The sequence below is a fragment of the Calliphora vicina genome, chromosome 4 (assembly GCF_958450345.1).
Source record: "Calliphora vicina chromosome 4, idCalVici1.1, whole genome shotgun sequence".
Lineage (NCBI taxonomy): Eukaryota > Metazoa > Arthropoda > Insecta > Diptera > Calliphoridae > Calliphora > Calliphora vicina.
In genome coordinates, this window is record NC_088783.1 from 52,298,022 (window position 1) to 52,318,385 (window position 20,364).

General features: G+C 33.9%; 1 protein-coding gene across 2 annotated transcripts in view; it reads right to left on the reverse strand.

Moving 5' to 3' along the window:
• alpha-Man-Ia (alpha-Mannosidase class I a) overlaps nt 1-20,364 on the reverse strand; it is a 342,150-nt gene that overhangs the window by 245,396 nt on the left and 76,390 nt on the right. Inside the window, exon 1 of one of the 2 annotated variants that reach the window (XM_065506850.1) lies at nt 14,261-15,698. The exons of the other annotated variant lie outside the window; for it this stretch is intronic. Within the exon in view, the coding sequence (XP_065362922.1) occupies nt 14,261-15,514 (1,254 nt within the window). The 5' untranslated portion in view covers nt 15,515-15,698. Of the gene's footprint in view, nt 1-14,260; nt 15,699-20,364 lie in introns of those variants that run through there. 2 annotated transcript variants of the gene reach the window in all.

The window sequence follows — 20,364 nt, forward strand, 5'->3', positions numbered from 1 at the left end:
CGTTAGTTTAGGAAAGTAATTGTTTTTAAATTTCTGAAACCTTCAATTTAATATTTGGTTTATACATTCAGATTGAAACCAAAAAAAAAACTGCATTCTAAATAAAAATTAAATTCTTTCCCCCGGAAACATTTAACACTGCACTCATTAAGTACAATTAATTAAAGCTGTTTTTGGTGGCAAGAGTAACAGCACAAAGGACCTCATTAAAAACTCCACAGAAAAAAAAAACCAAAACCTCTACGACCACCCACCAAAATGTTTTGCCATTAACAGGCTCCACACCTCCAAATGGTCGGCCAACGTAAAATAGCTACAACCGCTTAAATAAAAACGAAACTCATTAGCCGTAATACCAAAAACCCACTTAAACTGCGCGCAAAAAAAAAACACTTAAAACAAAGCAAAAAAGAAATAAAAAAAAACAACGTTTTTATGCAAAAGAGACTAAAAAATCTTCACATTAATAAAACCGAAAATATATAGGAAAAGTTGTGAGAAATAAAAAATATGTCATAAGTTAAATAATAACCAAACATTATTCAAAATTTATGCTGGTTGGCCAAATGTATGCAGAGGAAATTAAAACAAAAAAACTCCTTAAAGTAGAGAATACAAAATGAAAAAAAAATAAAAAATAAAACAGCAGCCATAAACACAAGGCCAATAACGTGGCCTGGCTACGTGAATGTGAGAACAAACGTTTAATGAAACAACAAGCGGCGAACAACAGAATTTTAATTTAAATAAAAACAAAAACAATCAACTGCAATTGCAGCGACCAACTACGCAGACACAAACAACAAGCTTCAGTAATAGTAAGAACCAGCTTTACAAGTTACTAAGAGCATTAACAGCAAACAATGTTTGAGATCCTCCAACGAAGCCGCATTCATTGGCAACAGACCTAAAGAAGTATCCACTTAAAATCGATACGCACTTCAGTAATCATAACAACGCCCTCTGTTATCAAAATGATAAAAGATTTACATATCGAGGGCCTATATTCAAAACCCTCTATCTTTGATTTTTACGAAAATGACTTTTTGATGGTAAAATGTTCTTAATAAAATAATTTTTTCTATAATTTTTTGTTTAATATTGTATTATTAGACGCTATCTTAAATAAATCATGTTAAAAACTGAAAGATGACATAACTGAAATCTAAATAATTAATTTGTTTAAGATGCAAAACCCTCTATCTGTTCATTTCATACATACACATTGAATATTTTTGAAAAGCAAAATCCTCTATCTATCATCAAGTCCACAATAATGCAAAATTTTAAAAATCAATTATATGTGAGATGCATTAGTTGCTTTAAAAAATATTGTAGAATACCGAATTTTAATAACTCAAGTAATACGCGAAAAAAACTGTTTTTTGGCTCTTCTGAAAAGTTGTGTTTTTCAAGATAGAGGGTTTTGAATATAGGCCCTCGATATGTTTTTAACAACAAATCTACCGTTATTCTGCACTGAATTGCAAGTCATTATGTTTAGTTTTAAAACGTGTGGACACAATGGAAAAAGAAGCTAGAGATAAAATTGTGCACAAATAACTAGAAAATCTGACTTTGTCGTTTGCAAGCAATCCGCAGCTGCGGTTGGAAGAGTCAAGCTTTTCAGATATGTTTAACAAATTACATCAGAATCTATATATGTAAAAATTAAATGATTCATGTATGTAATGTCTTCACGTGAGAACGCCTAGAGCGATTTGGCTGATTTTTTTTTATTCGATTCGAAATTTTGAGGATATGGTTTGTAAAGGAAAAAATTAAAAAAATTCCGTGAAAAACTCGGAATTTGCCGCTTGAGCTCCCAATGATTTTGCAAGCTCTTGTTGAGTTTAACAACAATCTTCATGGTGTAATGGCTCCAATGCTTGGTCTTCAAACTTTTTTGGCTGTCCTATGCGAAATTTGTCTTACGTTCCAAAATCACCACTTCTGAACCGCACAAACCATCTCTCGCACCTTGCAACCGATGGAACACATTCACAATAAGCTTCAAACTACCTGGACCTAAGGCCAATGGAGAGAATGTGCAAAACAAAATATCCTGCAATATCAATTTACCGCTTTATGTTTATGCAAGTCTATGGATCTGATCAGTGTATCCAGAAGCAAACTTGAGACAGTTCTGTCTTTGCCAGGCTTTCGGAAGTCTATAAAAATAATAACTATACTGAGTCAACTACTGAAATGTTGTTAACCAAATACTCACTGAAAAATCTGTCTGTTGACTCAAATACTCAAATGGTTGTCAGCACCTAAATCCTTATTAGATGCTGGAAATCATGTATTATCTACATATTTTTTTTTAGACATAGGAAGATATCATTACCTATTCATTCCAGCTAACAGTTAAGAGGGTACCAAAACCGTGTAACGCAGTGTTATCGGTAGAACTTGTCAGTTGATAGTAAACCTGGTTCAGGCAGATCAGGAATGGTCCACATGATGTTTCTAATGCCAATAAATATAAAACATTTTCAAAAGAGCTCCCAACACATCCGGTAGGAAAGCAGTCCGGTTAGCTCAGTACTTGGACTATTTGGTACGAAAAGTTAAAGCCAATGCAGGTTTAAAAACATACAAGGCTCAAAAAGTTCATGCTAAAAATTTAGAGGTCAAAGACAGAGCACGGAAATTGAAGTCAAATTGTATCCAAAAAATATACCTGCTGCATAATGGATGACGAACCGTATGTTCTAGATAATTTTTCACAGCTTCCGGATAAATTTTTTATGTTCCTGATGACCGAGGGAATGTTGTGGAAAAGTTTAGCATCATAAAGTAGAACATTTTCCCAAAAAGTTCTTGGTATGAAAAGCAATATGCAGTTGCGGCAAAAGAAGCCAAACATTTGTTAGAAAGGGCTTCGTAAATACCGAAATTTACATCAAGGAATGTTTATAAAAGATGATGCTTCCATTCATAAGACTTCTTAATGTGTCTACTTAGTTTTGGCCTGATTTGACATCCTGTCACTATGATAAGCAAGGTCTTGAGTGGTACAAGAACAATAATGTGGTATTTGTACCAACAGAGGCAAATCCTCCAAGGCGCTACGAACTAAGCCTCCAATGAAGAAAGTCCCCAAAACGCAAATGAATTAAGGCCCCAAAATTGTAGATAATAAAAACCAACAACGAAATTTAGGAACTTAGTTAATTTTTTGAAGATTTATTTCATTTCTAAAATTGGGGATGTATCAAAAAATTGGTTTCCTCCTCTGGGGTGTATCAAAAACCGGTTTCGCTCAGAAAAGTTTTTTTTTGCATTGAAGGCCTTCGGCCGGCGCAAAGATTTCCTCCTCTGGGGTGTATCAAAAACTGCCTTCGCTCAAAAAAGTTTTTTTGCATTGCCGCAAGGTTTTCTCCTCTGGCGTGTATCAAAAACCGGCTTCGCTCAGAAAAGTTTTTTTGCATTGTAAATTCTGGGTGAAGCCGGTTTTTGATACACCCATCACTGAAATCCGGTAATGCAAAAAGTTTTTAGTATGCGAAGACGGGTTTTTTTCCATTTTGGTTAGGGGTTTAGTTCCTTAGGTTGGGGATTTATTTCATTTAGAACTTTTTTGTTTTAATTCATTTGTGGCAGTAGTGCCTTCCTCCAAACAGCCTGAAGCTAAGACCAGTAGAGAGATATTGGACTCTTGTTAAAATAGAATTGAAGTGCACAAAAAGAGTGTCCAAATGTTTGGTAGATGGACTACATGATCGAACAAAGTGACAGAATGCACTACAAAAACCTTAATGGAAGGGTTTTCGGAATAGGTTCATAAATTCATCACTATTAATTAGAACTAAAACAAATAATATTTTTTGTAAATTGTAATAATTTCATTCAAATAAAAAAAATCAAAACTGTAGTTTCTTTTTTATTAACATTTATGTATGTTAAGATTTTATCGACCTCACTCCTTAGTTGCGAATTCTCAATTTTTAGTTTTTGAAAGACTTGCAAAAGTATTGTCAACATGCACTATTCATTTCTTGCAAACTCTACTTCATATATCTCGTACAAATATATTGATGACATTTACAACTACTCAAGGAAGTCAGCACAAATAACACACTGTGGTTTTGACGCCACAATTGCAGCCACATCTTTCTGAGGCATGCATCACACTCAGCAGCATCAACAGCAAAATATACAAATTTACCAAGTCAAGTATGTGTAATGAATGAAACAACAACTTATTTCAATTTGCTCTTGCTGATGCTGTTGCCGTTGCCGTTGTGGTTTCATTACGTTATTAAGTTCATTTTTGGTACGTTACTTTTAACTTCTTGAGCATATAAATACACTAAATAACACCTTCTTACAAATGAGCTTGATAGCGTAGCGTTTAGCATGTGTTTGTTGCATGAAAGTCGGTAACAAACATGATTACAGTGTTTATTAAATTAAGAAATTATAATAATACGGCCATTACAAATAATCAAAAAGCCACAAAAGTTTCCCATATAACAGCAAACACTTTAAATGGCAAACAAATTACAGCAACCAACCAAAAAAAATAAAAAGAAATTGCAACATGAAAGAACAATCATGCAGCATTTTTATGTCAAGCTAAATGATTGATCCAAAGATTGACAAAGATACCAACATTTTTGTAATAGCATGAAGCTGGAGAGAAGGCAAGAACAGTATAAATGTCAAGTTTTATTTAGTTTAAAATTTAAGCTTGAAATGACAAATTTTGAGGACCACACAGTTATTTACACGCCTGCAAAAACGTCATTCAAATGATGTATGATGTGGTATTTATATTAAAATATTTAAAAAATCTTGATTTATAAGTTATTTTGTGACATCTGCCACATGACAACAGTGACTGAATTCCATGATATCCGATAGCATACTGTACCTTTACATCAATTTCCCTACATCATTGATAAGTTATCTTGCTTAATGTTCAACCAAAGTTCAAGTAGTTTTATAATTAAAACAGCTATTTATTATTGTTTATCGATTCAATATAATTGCAATAATATCAACTAAACTTAAACGTAAACATTACATGGCACGTTTATGCATGTCATTTAATATCAGAGAAATAAAAAAACACAACAAATTAAATCACAACTATAATTAAAAGCAAAGCAAAGATAAAATAGCATGTAATAAATAAAACATCAAACTACCGAATAAACAATTAATTCCCTATAAACTATTTGAAAATACAAAGAAACAAGTTACCTCAAATACCCCCAAATAAGTCAATGAGACTGTCAACTATTGAATATTCTGTAAACAACAAATGGACTGTGACAATAATGACGGCGACTACGACATAAATAATGCTAAAACAGCATCCAGCAATTAATCAGCTAAAACAACAAATAAACAAACAAAGGTGCTAACTACAACTACAGTAAGCAGCATTAGTCAGTCATTCAGTCAAGAGCAATTGTAACATGAAACTAGCATCACCACTATCAACCAGTCTTTTCAGCAGCCACCACAAAACTGTCTTCCAAAAACTACCAGAACCACAAAAAAAAAATAACGTCAAATGCTAACAGCATTTAATGATGGTTAAATAATACGGATAATTAACATTTTCACATGATTGAATTGAAAATTCATTACGTTTCACATACAATATTTATTCATCTTTAACTTTGGTTCTCAACGTCGTCAAAGGCATCATCATCATTAACGTCATTGTTTAACCTAAAGGAAAAGAAGACCGACTGAAATTGTATTCGTCAAGGGGGCGCTACGAACTAAGTCCCCAATGAACAAAGTCTACAAACCGCTAAACAATTAAGGCCCCAAAATTTTATATAGAAAAAACCAACAACGAAATTTAGGGACGAAATTTAGGATTTATTTCATTTCTAAAATTGGGCATTTAATTCATAATAAAATTACTCTGGGGTGTATCAAAAACCGGCTTCGCTCAGAAAAGTTTTTTTGCATTGCGCATTCTAGGCTTAGCCGGTTTTTGGTACACCCCAGAGGAGAAAACCTTTAAGCCCGGCCAAAGGCCGGCAATACAAAAAGTTTTTAGTATGCGAAGGCGATTTCTTTTTCATTTTGGTTGGGGGTTTAGTTACTTTGGTTGGGTATTTATTTCATTTAGAACTTTTGGGTTTTAATTCATAATGAATTAAGCCCGCAATTTTGGGGTCTTAATTCATTCGTGGTTTGGGGACTTTGTTCGTAGCGCCCGTCAAGGGGAGTGAATCCAAAGAGAACTTCGTAATTGAAATCAGGAGCATAACCAATGACACGGTCTAGCTTTATATTTGGAAAATAAAAATTCCAAATAAATAACAATATGTTTCCCAAATTCCAATATTTAGTTTTACCAGAACAAAACCCCTTGCTCTCTAACCCATGGCCAAAAAAGTGTCTAATAGAATAATCGAAAATTTACAAAACTTAGCAAAAGTAAATAATTCTCAAAAAATGTTTGTCAAATTGTCGAGAATATTTAGAAAATATTAACTAACTAACAAATAATTTTAGAAAATTTGTCTAACCCCCAGTAACACGAAGTCTGGTTATGTTTTAACTAATAGTTATACTGACAATTTTCATACAAAAATAATTTTAACCGACAGTATAACTATTAGTTAAGGCATAACTAGACTTCGTGTTACTGGGGGTAAGTAATAAAGAAATCTCGTTCAGTATTGCTAAGGATTCGTTATTGATATTGTTCTAGAAACTTCGGGTATTAAGGTTTTAATGCAAAATGGGTGAATGTTTGCAAGTTCGTTGGTGAATATTATACATTTTCGAATGTTTTGGTGGGTTTAATCCAGTTTTAAAATTATTCAGAATTTTAAAAAAATATGAATGGCTATACATTGGTTCGAAAGGCAATTATGTATATTGGTTTTTTGAAAGAACAAATTTTTGTAATAATCAACAAATCTATATCGATATTGCTTATGATTCGTTATTAATATCATTCCCGAATCTTCTAGAATGGAGATTTTACTGAGCGTCAGATAAACAGAATCATTCGAATGGCAACAAATTTGGTTGCTACCACAAATATGTTTTTTATGTGTAGGAATAGATTCTGGTTTTTTGAAATCTCAAAGTTGTCACTTCTGGAGAGCCTGAATGACTTTGTTCAATATGTGAGGGTACGAAGGTTCGAAACATACCGAACATAGGAATTTACTATCACTTTACGGAATCCTGTCTCTTCTAAACTATCTTTCAGATTCCTCCAATTCATGGCCCTGATGTGTTCCATATTAGGGTTCTATAGCTGAAACAAAAAGTCGACACTCGACCTTTCGACTTTTTCCGATTTTAAAAAGTCGACTTTTCGAACTTTCGACATTTGGTAATTTATGAAAAGTCGACTTTTCGACGTTTTAGTTAATCGACTTTTTTCGACTTTCCGACTTTTTTAACTTTTTACCATTTTTTTGTAAAAAATACATGGTTTCTACATTTATTTATTATTTACATATATTAGCATACACTACAAAAAATGCAAGTGTACCAAAAAGTCGATTTCGACTTTTTTCAGGAAAAAATAGAACCCTATTCCATATCTAGTATCGTATTCTTCAGTATTTCTTCCTAAATTAACCAAATGATGGTTACATTTTCGAAAATGAGACTGAACAAACAGTCGCTGTTACTGGTGTCCAGTTATGATATTGGATGATATTGTGTCGAGTAACAATTTAAATACATGAGACTCCAGTTTCGAGGATTAGACTTGGCCTCCGAGATCGTATGATTTAACACCAATTATGGGGTTATTTGAAGACATAGATCAATGCTAGCAAGCGCACAACCAGATCTTCACCATCACCATCTTTGAAGATACGTGAAGATTATAACAGGTTCACTTTTACCATGGCTTTTCAACCATTTAATGTAATCGGCACAAACACAGCCTGGATTATAGTATAATGGCTCTAAAAAAAAGTTTCATATCTACCCTTATCGTCATTAAAACCTAACCATAAATGTTTGTATTTATATTAGCCATGGTGGCATCAAAAGCTGTCTCATAGTTTGCCTATGGGTGATATTGAAAATGAGGTTAAAATTGCTTGTCTTGAAAATGTTTTCATTAAACCACTAATTGTAGAATCTCACCAAAATTTTTTTTCATCCAAAATATCCATATTTGGCCTCTCCAGTTGGCTTTTTATGAAGATGATATTTCAATAAACCTCGATCTTCCATTTTGTTTTGAACAAACATATTTTAAATTTCTTTCTTTCAACCTTCATCCTCTCACCTAGAATATTCACCCCTATCGTGAAAACATGTGAAATTTATGTTCCAATGAATTCCCTCGAAGGGAAAATTGCTATCGTGATATTCCCATGAACTTTTCATTCACAATAGTTGATTTTGTTCGTAACAGCTGTTTATTGTTTACAAAATTCCATCTAAAATTTTCACAACATGGCGAATTTTTCACATGAACAAAGTTCATGAACGAAAAGTGGGAAAAGGGAACATATTTCATGTGAAATATTGATTCGCGATATATATCGCATTTACCCATAACTTTGGACCTCCTAGGAAAACCACTTGCCTTAAAGTTGATTCGTATGTTTCTTTAAATATCCTAGTTACTAAGATGAAACCCAAAGCTAATTGATTTTAAGCGTCTATTAGAAAAAATATCATATTAATGTTTTTCTATATTGATTTCTAAAATTGTTTACCACATCTGCAATCTAGCATGCAGAGTAAAAAACTTTAAAAAGTTAGTCCCGCAATACAAAATACATATTAAATTTTTGCTCACTCTTCTGCCTCCAATTTGTTTGTGATAAATATGTCTTTTTTTCAAAATAAAATTTATAGGCATTGTATTGCTACTGTTTTAATTATAAATATAAAATGTGAATACTTATCTGTTATTTATATTGTTGTTCAAAAGTAAATAAAATATCAAACATACCTGCAAAGAAAGAAAGAAAAAAAGTTAAATAATAATTATTAGCAAATATTTATATTAACAAGTAAGAGAGCTATATTCGGCTGTGCCGAATCTTATATACCCTTCACCAAATTATACTTCAAAATTTTAAATATTTTTAGGTAAACAAAATTTAATTTTTTTTAGTTGTATTTTTCATTTTTTGGAAAAAAAAAATTTTCGATTGTTATTTTAAATTTTTTTTTTTTTTAAATTTTATTTCTTTTTTTAAATTTAAAATTTTTTTTTTTTTAAATTTTAAAAATTTTTTTTGGGTTTTTTAAATTTTTTTTTTTTGAAAAAAAAAATTCGGATTAAAAAATTTTTTCCCGATTTTGACCCATTGTAGGTCCAACTTACTATGGTTTTATATACGTCGTTACAAATGTCTTTGAAATATCTATCATTAGATATCCATATTGTCTATATTAATGTCTTAGTAATCCAGATATAGGTCAAAAATAGGTCAAAAATCGAGGTTGTCTTGGTTTTTTCCTCATATCTCAGCCATTTGTGGACCGATTTTGCTGATTTTAAATAGCAAAATTCTCGAAAGCATGTCTGACAGAATTATTGAAAATTTGAATACCGAAGATATCTGGGGTCTTCAGAAAACTGATTTCAACAGACAGACAGACGGACAGACAGACAGACAGACAGACAGACAGACAGACAGACAGACAGACAGACAGACAGACAGACAGACAGACAGACAGACAGACAGACAGACAGACAGACAGACAGACAGACAGACAGACAGACAGACAGACAGACAGACAGACAGACAGACAGACAGACAGACAGACAGACAGACAGACAGACAGACAGACAGACAGACAGACAGACAGACAGACAGACAGACAGACAGACAGACAGACAGACAGACAGACAGACAGACAGACAGACAGACAGACAGACAGACAGACAGACAGACAGACAGACAGACAGACAGACAGACAGACAGACAGACAGACAGACAGACAGACAGACAGACAGACAGACAGACAGACAGACAGACAGACAGACAGACAGACAGACAGACAGACAGACAGACAGACAGACAGACAGACAGACAGACAGACAGACAGACAGACAGACAGACAGACAGACAGACAGACAGACAGACAGACAGACAGACAGACAGACAGACAGACAGACAGACAGACAGACAGACAGACAGACAGACAGACAGACAGACAGACAGACAGACAGACAGACAGACAGACAGACAGACAGACAGACAGACAGACAGACAGACAGACAGACAGACAGACAGACAGACAGACAGACAGACAGACAGACAGACAGACAGACAGACAGACAGACAGACAGACAGACAGACAGACAGACAGACAGACAGACAGACAGACAGACAGACAGACAGACAGACAGACAGACAGACAGACAGACAGACAGACAGACAGACAGACAGACAGACAGACAGACAGACAGACAGACAGACAGACAGACAGACAGACAGACAGACAGACAGACAGACAGACAGACAGACAGACAGACAGACAGACAGACAGACAGACAGACAGACGGACATGGCTTAATCGACTCCGCTATCTATAAGGATCCAGAATATATATACTTTATAGGGTCGGAAATGAAAAATGTAGAAATTACAAACGGAATGACAAACTTATATATACCCTTCTCACGAAGTGAAGGGTATAAAAATTACTGCTCTTATGAACTAATTTTTTCATCTATATAGATATTGTTTTGCAAATAAAGCTAAAAATACTACACTGAGGTAGATACATAATTCATGAACAAAACAGTTGCATTATATAATAGGTACAAATATGTTTTGTTTAAATTTAATATATTCCTTAAACTGTTTCATAGTAATATGTGGTAATTACCAACTACATTACTTCACAGCGAATTGTAATGACTTCTTTTAAAACTGCTTAGTATTTCAAGTGATTTAGTTAAAACCATTCGTACTTACTTCGAAGAATCATTAATGAAAGAGTTTACAAAAAATAAGGAGTTACATTTGAAACTACAACTCTGATCTACCAAACTACTGAATTAAACCTCATTATTCCATCAAGACTTCAACAGAAAGCCAATAATTTCTGCTATAGGATCGGAAAACTTAATAAAAAACAAGTAAGAAAGTTATATTCGGCTGTGCCGAATCTTATATACCCTTCACCAAATTATACTTCAAAATAAAAATTTTAAATATTTTTAGGTAAACAAAATTTATTTTTTTTCCAAAGTTGTTTTTTTTGGAACAAATTTTTTTTTCGATTTTTTTTTTTTTAAATTTTAAAAATTTTTTTTTGCTTTTTTTAATTTTTTTTTAATATTTGGCGAAAAAAAAAATTTTGTGAAAAAAAATTCGGTTTAAAATTTTTATTCTAATTTTGACTCATCGCAGGTCTAACTTACTATATGTACGTCGTTGCAAAGGTCTTTGAAATATCTATCATTAGGTATCCATATTGTCTATATTAATGACTTAGTAATCCAGATATACTAGGTCAAAAGTAGGTAAAAAAAATAGAGGTTGTCCTTATATCTCAGCCATTTGTGGACCGATTTTCTCGATTTTAAATAGCAACCGAGCCTGAAGATTTCCGGATATATTGATGTATGAATCGTGTACGTAAGTTATTTGGGGGCTTCGGAAAGTTGATTTCAACAGACACACGGACAGACAGACAAACGGACATGGCTTAATCGACTCAGCTATCTATAAGGATCCAGAATATACATATATACTTTATTGGGTCGGAAAATTATATTGTGGAAATTACAAACGAAATGACAGAGTACTTAGAACTAATTTGTGCAAAATTTTATCAGGATTGCCACATAATCGTAGTGTATGAATTTGAAATTTGAAAGCTAATATTTTTGACTAAATTGCTTGACCAAAATATACGAAACAGCTGTGTAGGTGAGACATTCTCCAATATTATTATATAGTTACGAAATTGTACTTGAATTCAAATATAACGATTTTAACGGCTGATTTAAAAGTAGAATAATGATTTCAGATAGCAGTGCTGTAATAGCAAACTGTAACATATATGTGGGCATTATTAACATTGAATAAAAGCTTTCAGTTGACCATTGATCGTAAGTATGGCAACGCTGTTTGCTGCGACCGTATATTCGAATTCGAATATTCAGTTAAAGAACATTGTAGAAAGTACACCACAGATGACGTATGTATTAGAAAGCTCTAGACAGTTAAAGAGCAATCTAGAGTGCAGATGGCAGTGTTATAAATAGTGGCAGAGGTTGCAGTCGTTAGTGAGTTTATCAGAAACGCTTTTCGAATAAACATCAACTGAGTGTTGTGTTTTTCAAGTGAATTCGTTTACATTATAAAGTGTATCTGTATTTCTGCGAATTTATAAACGTGTATAAAAAAAACATTGAGTGACTATTTAATTCTGTTGTTTTACATTTTAAATAAATAAAGAGTTGTTACAATTTTTAAACTACTAAGCGGATTTTATTTGCAATCAAAAGTATTCGGTTTATTTTAAGGAAATAAACCAACGTTTTGAAAAGGTTAAAACGTAACAATATCATTCGGCCCTTCCAATCTAAAATTGGTTGCTCATTTTGATTACACCACAGCAGTTTGGGTAGATAAGTCACTAACAGAAGTATTAGCCAATTTGCATGAGGTATGTCTACAATATGAATAAAAATCAGCCCCCCAAAAAAAACCGCAAAGTTTTCATATAAAAGAGAAGAACAAAAGAAAAATGTAGAACAAATTTTTATTATTATAAACGATGACTTCAATAAATTTAATTGTTTAGCTAAATTCCAATCGATGTCAATAAAAATGTTTTAAAGACTCTAGTAAAGGTGGTTAGAAATGTGACCACTAGCCGCAAAGTGTTTACACAGAGTATTTGTGGAAATTGCAGCCAGCTAACTGCTTTCGTTTGGGCCCTATCGTGTTTTCAACAGACAGACGGACGGACATAGCTCGTCTTACAATTTTTGGTCTTTAGATTTTCATAAGGTTCCAGAATGTATATACATTTTTGGGTCATCCCTTTAAGAACTGCTCATCTTTTGGGACCAAGAAGGAATCAACCCGGAGAGAGCGTTCTGCATCGAATAGTAGTCGGACGGGCAAGGTCTGGACTGTAAGCCGGGAGAGGCAAAACTTCCCAACCATTTTTCTAAAAAGTTTTAACAGGTATTGCAACATGTTGCCGAGCGTTGTCATGATGCAATATTACGGTTTCATGTCTAGCCGCATATTCTGTTGCAGGTACCCTTTGATGGTCTGGTCAGATTTCAGCAGCTCAAAATAGATAGGACCCTTTTGGTCCCAGCAAATACAGAGCATTACCTTAGCGCCGGGTTATTGTAGTGGATCCATTTTTCATCGTTTTGAAATTGCTTCTTGAGTAGCTCCCAATAATTTTTCAAGCTCTTGTTGAGTTTGACAACAATCTTCATGGAGTTATGCCTCCAATTCTTGGTCTTCAAACTTTTTTGTCTGACCTGGGCGATCTTTGTCTTCCGTGTCAAAATCACCATTTCTGAATCGCACAAACCATCTCTCGGACGTTGAAACCGATGAAACACATTCACCTTCAGCTTTGGTCAGCAATCGGTGTGCTTCAGCGGCATTTCTATTTCAAATTATAGATGTAAAGCTAAACCTCCCGCATATGACGCTTTGTTGGCATAAAATTCTACATTTTCGAAGCTAAAAAAAACTTTGTTGTTTAGACTATAACAGGCTCAGATACGAGTCAACCATTTGGGGGGAGGAAATTACAATTTGTTCTATATTTTTATATGAAAACTTTTCGGGTTTGAGGGATGAAAAAATCCTATTCACCCCCCCTGAATCAGCGCCTGCACTATAATATTCAATAACTAAGTCAAAAGATACGCTATCTATTGTAAATCCCGCATTTTTAAGTCATACACCCAATACTTCGATTTACTTTCAGAGTGAATGGGAAGAATGAGATCTACTCTCTACTGACAGTTGATAAGTAGATACAGGTCAGCAATCACAACTTCGATATCTTGTTTAATATTCTCTAAATTGTGTCGGGAACTAGTTCATAATGCAGCTTTTGAGCTATAACACCTAACTGAACAACTTTTTATAAGCATCGTTTACTATAACTACAACAATGTAGTTGGTCACATTATTTGAAATCCGCATTAAGTAAAAAATCAATTAAATTCATTTCAAAATGCTGGAATAAATTGAAAGCATGTAAATTGCTTTCACATTTGAAGCGAAAACAAAGAAGGGAAAATAAATTACAAAAAAAAAAAATACAGGCAACCAAATATTATTTTTACCTCTTTAACATAATTACGTTTTTCGAAATCAATCATGCCGGGATTATGATCTTCAATGCTTAATTGATTTGCTGGAGCTGCTGCTGTTAAGGCAGGAGATATTGTTGTAGAGACTGCTGGTAGTGGAGCTGCTGTTGACAAAGTGGAAAACAAAATTGTTTCCTTTGATACGGCAGCAACAGCAGCATCAGCAGCTTTTGATGAAGTCGAAGAATTTAAGGAATTATTTAAAAAGCTTTTAGTAGTTGCAGTTAAAGTTAAATTTGACAATGATGATGCTGATGATGAAAATGGTGATGGAGTTGAAGATGCTGTGGTAGCATTTGAGCTGGAATTTAATGGCTTGAGAGTGGTGGTAGTGGTGCTTGTGCTGCTGCCTGTGTTTAGCGGAGGTAATCGATTTAACATTAAGGAATTTTTACTTTCATGAGATGTCACCGTTTTGTCATTTTCGGCTAAATATTTCAAAGTTTCATTTAATTGTTGTCGAATTTCCGAAGTGGCTGGCACTGATATGGATTCTATATTACCATCAATAATGGCGCCATCGAAAGGCGCCACTAACTGTTCAACAATTGTGGCTGCACCAGCCGCTCTAACCACATTTCTTGCCACGGTTGTTTGATTACTATCAAAGGAAGACGTCGCTGATGACGAAGATGACGCTGATACGGATGATGATTGTAGCGATGATGCTGATTGTAGCGAAGACAAGGAACGATTATTTGTTTGTTGTTGCAATTGTAGTTGTTGCTGTTGATGTGCCGCCACGGCTGCGGCTGCGGCAGCTGCTGTAAAATTACGTATGCCAATTTCAATTATTATTTTATTATTATTGTTAGTATTTGCTGGCGAACCAACAACTGGTTGCACTGGTGCAGCAGGCGGCGGTGGCAAATGTGGCAGGGGCGGCTGTGGTGATGGCTGTTGTGCTTGTTGTTGTGTTTGAGACGTTTGCAGGAAACGTTGTAAATTTTTTGGATGATTAGCTGTTATATAATTTAAATCACTTCGTGACAAATGATGCTGTTGCAATGTTGAATACTGTTGCTCCACCAGTGCTGCTCGCGTTTGGGCCGCATTGACACTGTTTGCCGCCGCTGAGTCACTGGCAACTTTTTCGCGCAGCTTGACAATGTTGGAGATATTAATACTGTTGGTTAGTGTGATGCCGGTAATGAAGACTAAGACGATTGTGAGAATGACACCGAATATGACTAACGTTGGCATGCGAAAACATTTTTTTGTGCACATTGTTTGGCGCAACCGAATGTCGTTGACGTTGTTGTTGTTGCTGTTGCTGTATGTGTTTTATAGGAACAAATGAGAAGCTTTTGTATTATGGACGTTTTGGAGACGATGTTTGATATGGCGACAAATTGTTATGATCAAAAAACACTCACGCAAAAGCTGATTTTAGTTTTTTTTTTTGTATTATTATTTTATATTTTAAGGCACAATATTTATTAACATAATTTGTTTTAATTTTATTTTTAAACTTTTATTTTTTTTTGCTGTGAATTTAAGAAAACAAAGGCTTAATTTTGTTTTTTTTTTGTGGTTAATTTTATAAAACCCTCTACCATGAATACTTCTGTTAAGTTTTAAATATTTTTCTTGCTTGTTTTTTGTCAAACCCTCTCTATCTTGGTTATTTTTGTCTGTACTCAACTCATTAATTTATTTTATTTTTTTTATCTTTCTTTAATCCCCGTTTTAAAATTGTTAATGAACACTTTTTTTTATTTTGTAGGAGATTAACGTGAGTCACCATTAAAATGTATCAAATATTAGGCGGAAGTTAAATAGTATTAAAGAAATAGCGATAAGTATATATTGACAGTTTTATTGATACAGGAATGTTGTTTGCAACATTATAGACCAGTGATCGGCATAAAGAGAATACGGAATATTGATTAAAAAAGCTTTTGATTTGTTGCTGCATGTTTGATAAGTTTTATAAACTTCGTTGACTGTCATGTTGTTTACTGTGAAATAACCGATCATGTTCGGCCCCCTGGTGTCTGTGAGTGCCGACCCCAGTTATATAGATATAGAGTTCACGATTTAAGTTTTTTTTATTATTGACAGCAAAGCTTAATATAAAAATAGATAACTCCATATAGAACTTAAGAAGCAGTAATGGGAGAAAATTTGCAAAACGGCCGAAGGGAAAGAGACTCGACCCCATGTAAACAAATAAGACAGTCAAATTTGACGGCGCGGCGTTAGTAAGATGATGTAAGGCTGTTTTCAGGGCAAGGTTTGGATCCAATTCTTATCATTAAAGATATGTAACCCTAGTTTTGAGATTCCTGCAGGCAAATTACCCCAAACTCCCCTCTCCCAAATGAGGTGCGTAGTTTAAAGATGCCTGGCCAATCGTCAGATCTCAATAATATAAACAACCTATGGGAAATGGTGGATCGCAAAATACAGTTACACCACAAGAGAAGCTTTGTCAGATGCGATTGTAAGGGAATGGAAAATATTTCAAAGCAGACAATTGAATCTTTAATTGAATCAATGCAACGTAGCTGAGAAGCTGTACTATAAACAAGTAAGAGAGCTATATTCGGCTGTGCCGAATCTTATATACCCTTCGCCAAATTATACTTCAAAATAAAAATTTTAAATAAATTAATTTTTTTACAGTTTTTTTTTTAATTTTTTGGAAAAAAAATTTTCGAATTGTTTTTTTTTTTTAAATTTAAATTTTTTTAAATTAATTTTTTTTTAATTTTTAATTTTTTTTTTTAATATTTAGCGAAAAACAACTATTGAAAAAAAAATTCGGGTTAAAAAATATTTTTCCGATTTTGACTCATTGTAGGTCCTTCTTAATATGGTTTTATATACGTCATTACAAAGGTCTTTGAAATATCTATCATTAGATATTCACATTGTCTATATTGATGACTTAGCAATCCAGATATAGGTCAAAAATATGTCAAAAATCGAGGTTGTCCTGGTTTTTTCCTCATATCTCAGCCATTTGTGGATCGATATTGCTGATTTTAAATAGCTAACTTCTCGATAGCATGTCTGACAGAATTATTGAAGATTTGGATCCCGAAGATATCTGGGGTCTTCAGAAAATTGATTTCAACAGACAGACGGACGGACATAGCTTAATCGACTCCGCTATCTATAAGGATCCAGAATATATATACTTTATAGGGTCGGAAATGAAAAATATAGAAATTACAAACGAAATGATCAACTTATATATACGAAGGTGAAGGGTGTAACACAGGATATCCAACAAAATATTGAGTGACTAAAAGGGACAGAATAGTATACAATTATTCAAAGTATTGACCACTGTTAGCTAAGACCTTTTCCAAGAATTGCTCATGTTTTGAAGCCAAGAACGATTCCAGCCTATATCGGATACTCAGTTCTGAAGTGAAGCGTATCGTAGAGAGAGCGTTGTGCATCAATCGAAACAAATAGTAGTCGGACGGGGCAAGGTCTGGACTATAAGGCGGATGAGGTAAAGCTTCCCAATCAACTTATGGATTCCGCGCCAAAAGAACTTCTAATTTTTGAGGTCAAGAACGAATCAAGCCAATTTAGGATACTCTGTTTTGAAGTGAAGCGTATTCTAGAGAGAGCGGTCTGCATCGATCAAAAGAAATAGTATTCGGACGGGGCAAGGTCTTGACTATTAGGCGGATAAGGCAAAACTTTCCAACCACTTCTTTTTTTTAATAGTTTTCAATACGTATTTCAACATGTGGCCGAGCGTTGTCATGATGGAATATTATAATTTCATGTCTGGTCGCCTGCTTCAAATGAATCAGTTGGGTTCGGTACAGGTTCCCTATGATGGTCTGACCAGATTTCAGCAGCTCATAATAGATAGGACACTTTTCGTCCCACCAAATACAGAGAATTAGCTTAGCACCATGGATATTTGACTTTGGTGTCGATTCGGCTGGTTGGCCGGGCTTCACATACGATTTCTTACGCTTCTGGTTATCGAAATGGATCCATTTTCACCGAAAATAATGATTCGGTGCAAAAATTATTTCCTTTATTGGCGTTTAGCTGCATTTCAAACTGTCTTTCAAGGTCTCTAGGCTTCAATTCGTATGATACCGAATTTCCCTGCTTTTGGATTAATCCTGCTGCTCGCAAACGTTTTGAAATTGCTGCTTGAGTAGCTCCCAATGATATTGCAAGCTCTTGTTGAGTTTGATAACAATCTTCATAGAGTAATGCCTGCCATAGTTTGGCCTGGACGATCTTTGTCTTCCTTGTCCAAATCACCAATTCTAAACCGCACAAACCATCTCTCGCACGATGAAACCGTTGAAACACATTCACCATAAGCTTTGGTGAGCAATCGGTAAACTTCAGCGGCACTTTTTTCAAATTAAAGAAATAAAACACAACTTCCGGCATATAACGATTCGTTGAATCCAGCATTTTTAAGTCATACACCCAAAAATCAAATAAATTAAATAAATTCCTTTTTTTTGGTTTGTGAGCTAATATTTGGAATAGTTTCCACTATATTCCCAACCTCTGTATCTTACATTGGTCCACATTATTTCTAATAAAGTGAGAAGACCACCCCTTAAACCGAATAACTTTAAACGGGAATTGATATTGCAATGGTTTCAGAAAAAGTGTTTGTTATAATAGTAATAAAAATCACAACTTAAGGTTAGGATTTGCCTTTTTAGTCTAGTTTTAGCTATATTTTTATTCCTAATTTTTTTGTCACCCTGTTCTTCTTACAAAAGAAGCCTTCTTTTTCAAATATTTATCACCCAAATTTATCAAACAAAACTAAATTTTAAGCTTTATTAAAATAAAATTAATTCATATTAATCATACGCCTTATTTAACTATTTATTCAAATTTTATATACAATAAAAAAACCATTCCAAAAAATATTTGCTAAACTATTGTTTTACTATTATTAATGATCTCAATAAATGATTAATAACCCTACTCGCATAACAAATAATTTAAATTAATCAAAAAAATAATAAAAAAAAAACTTTTCTACATCCAGCTTAAGATCTAAATTTGGTGGAGAATCATTTATTAATTGTTGTGTGAAACCTACACAGAAATTTTTAAACAAAAGAAATGGAAATAGACCCAAACGACATAATTTATTCGTAAAGCCACTTTATTTGTTATTAATAATATTTGTTTGGTCAGTTCAATACAATGCTGTGTTGTATTTAAATGTAATTTTGTGTTGTGTGGTGACAATGTGATAATGTAATAAATGTAAATGTTGTCTAGTGAAAAATTAGTTTTGAATTATTATGAAAAGATGCGATAATCTGATAGAGTACAATTATTTAGCAGACATTGGGTCTAAGGTAAAAACGTTGCTGATTTAAATATGAAAGGGAAATGGTATTTATATTTTTTATATTCATGTGTTTGTCATCAAATTAAGTAAAAATGTTTTAACAATGAATCCGTATGATATGGCTGACTATAAAAACACATATTTTGGGGCTACAGAGCCGACAAAAAATCGAGCCGCTACCCCAATGTCCTCTGTGCATTAGAGAACTGCAAACCATATTTGGGTTGCCCAAACTGTACCTCCGCAATACTCTGATGTACAGCAGTTATTGGTCGGTCTGTTATGATGCTTAAAATAGGGCCAGTTTGAATTTTAACAGACCGATAGACAATCAGTCAAAGTCGAATAAATAGTGCCGACAGTTTATCCGTAAATGTCTAAGAAGGGGTTACTGGGTTGGTGATCTGTCATTAGAACATGTCTTATTACTGTAGGACCGACCTTAGGACAAGCCTTTTTGCTTGTCTGCAGGAACATCAGCAACCCTTAGATTGATAGTCCAGCACTCTATCATCAATAAAAAAGATGATACAGGTTCGTCGACTTGAATATTTTTTTAATAATTTAAACTGCGGCGGGATAGTTGAGGAGAGAGTGACTAATAGCAATATATGCCGAACGAAAAATTATCCTTTGGAGCCAGTAATAGTAAAGATTTGGCTGTATAAGTGCCTATTAGTCTAACATTCAAATGGGAGTAAGTCAGAAGAAGCGGCTAGGCAGAACAATATGAGTAAACTACACCAGACAAAAACTGTCCCAC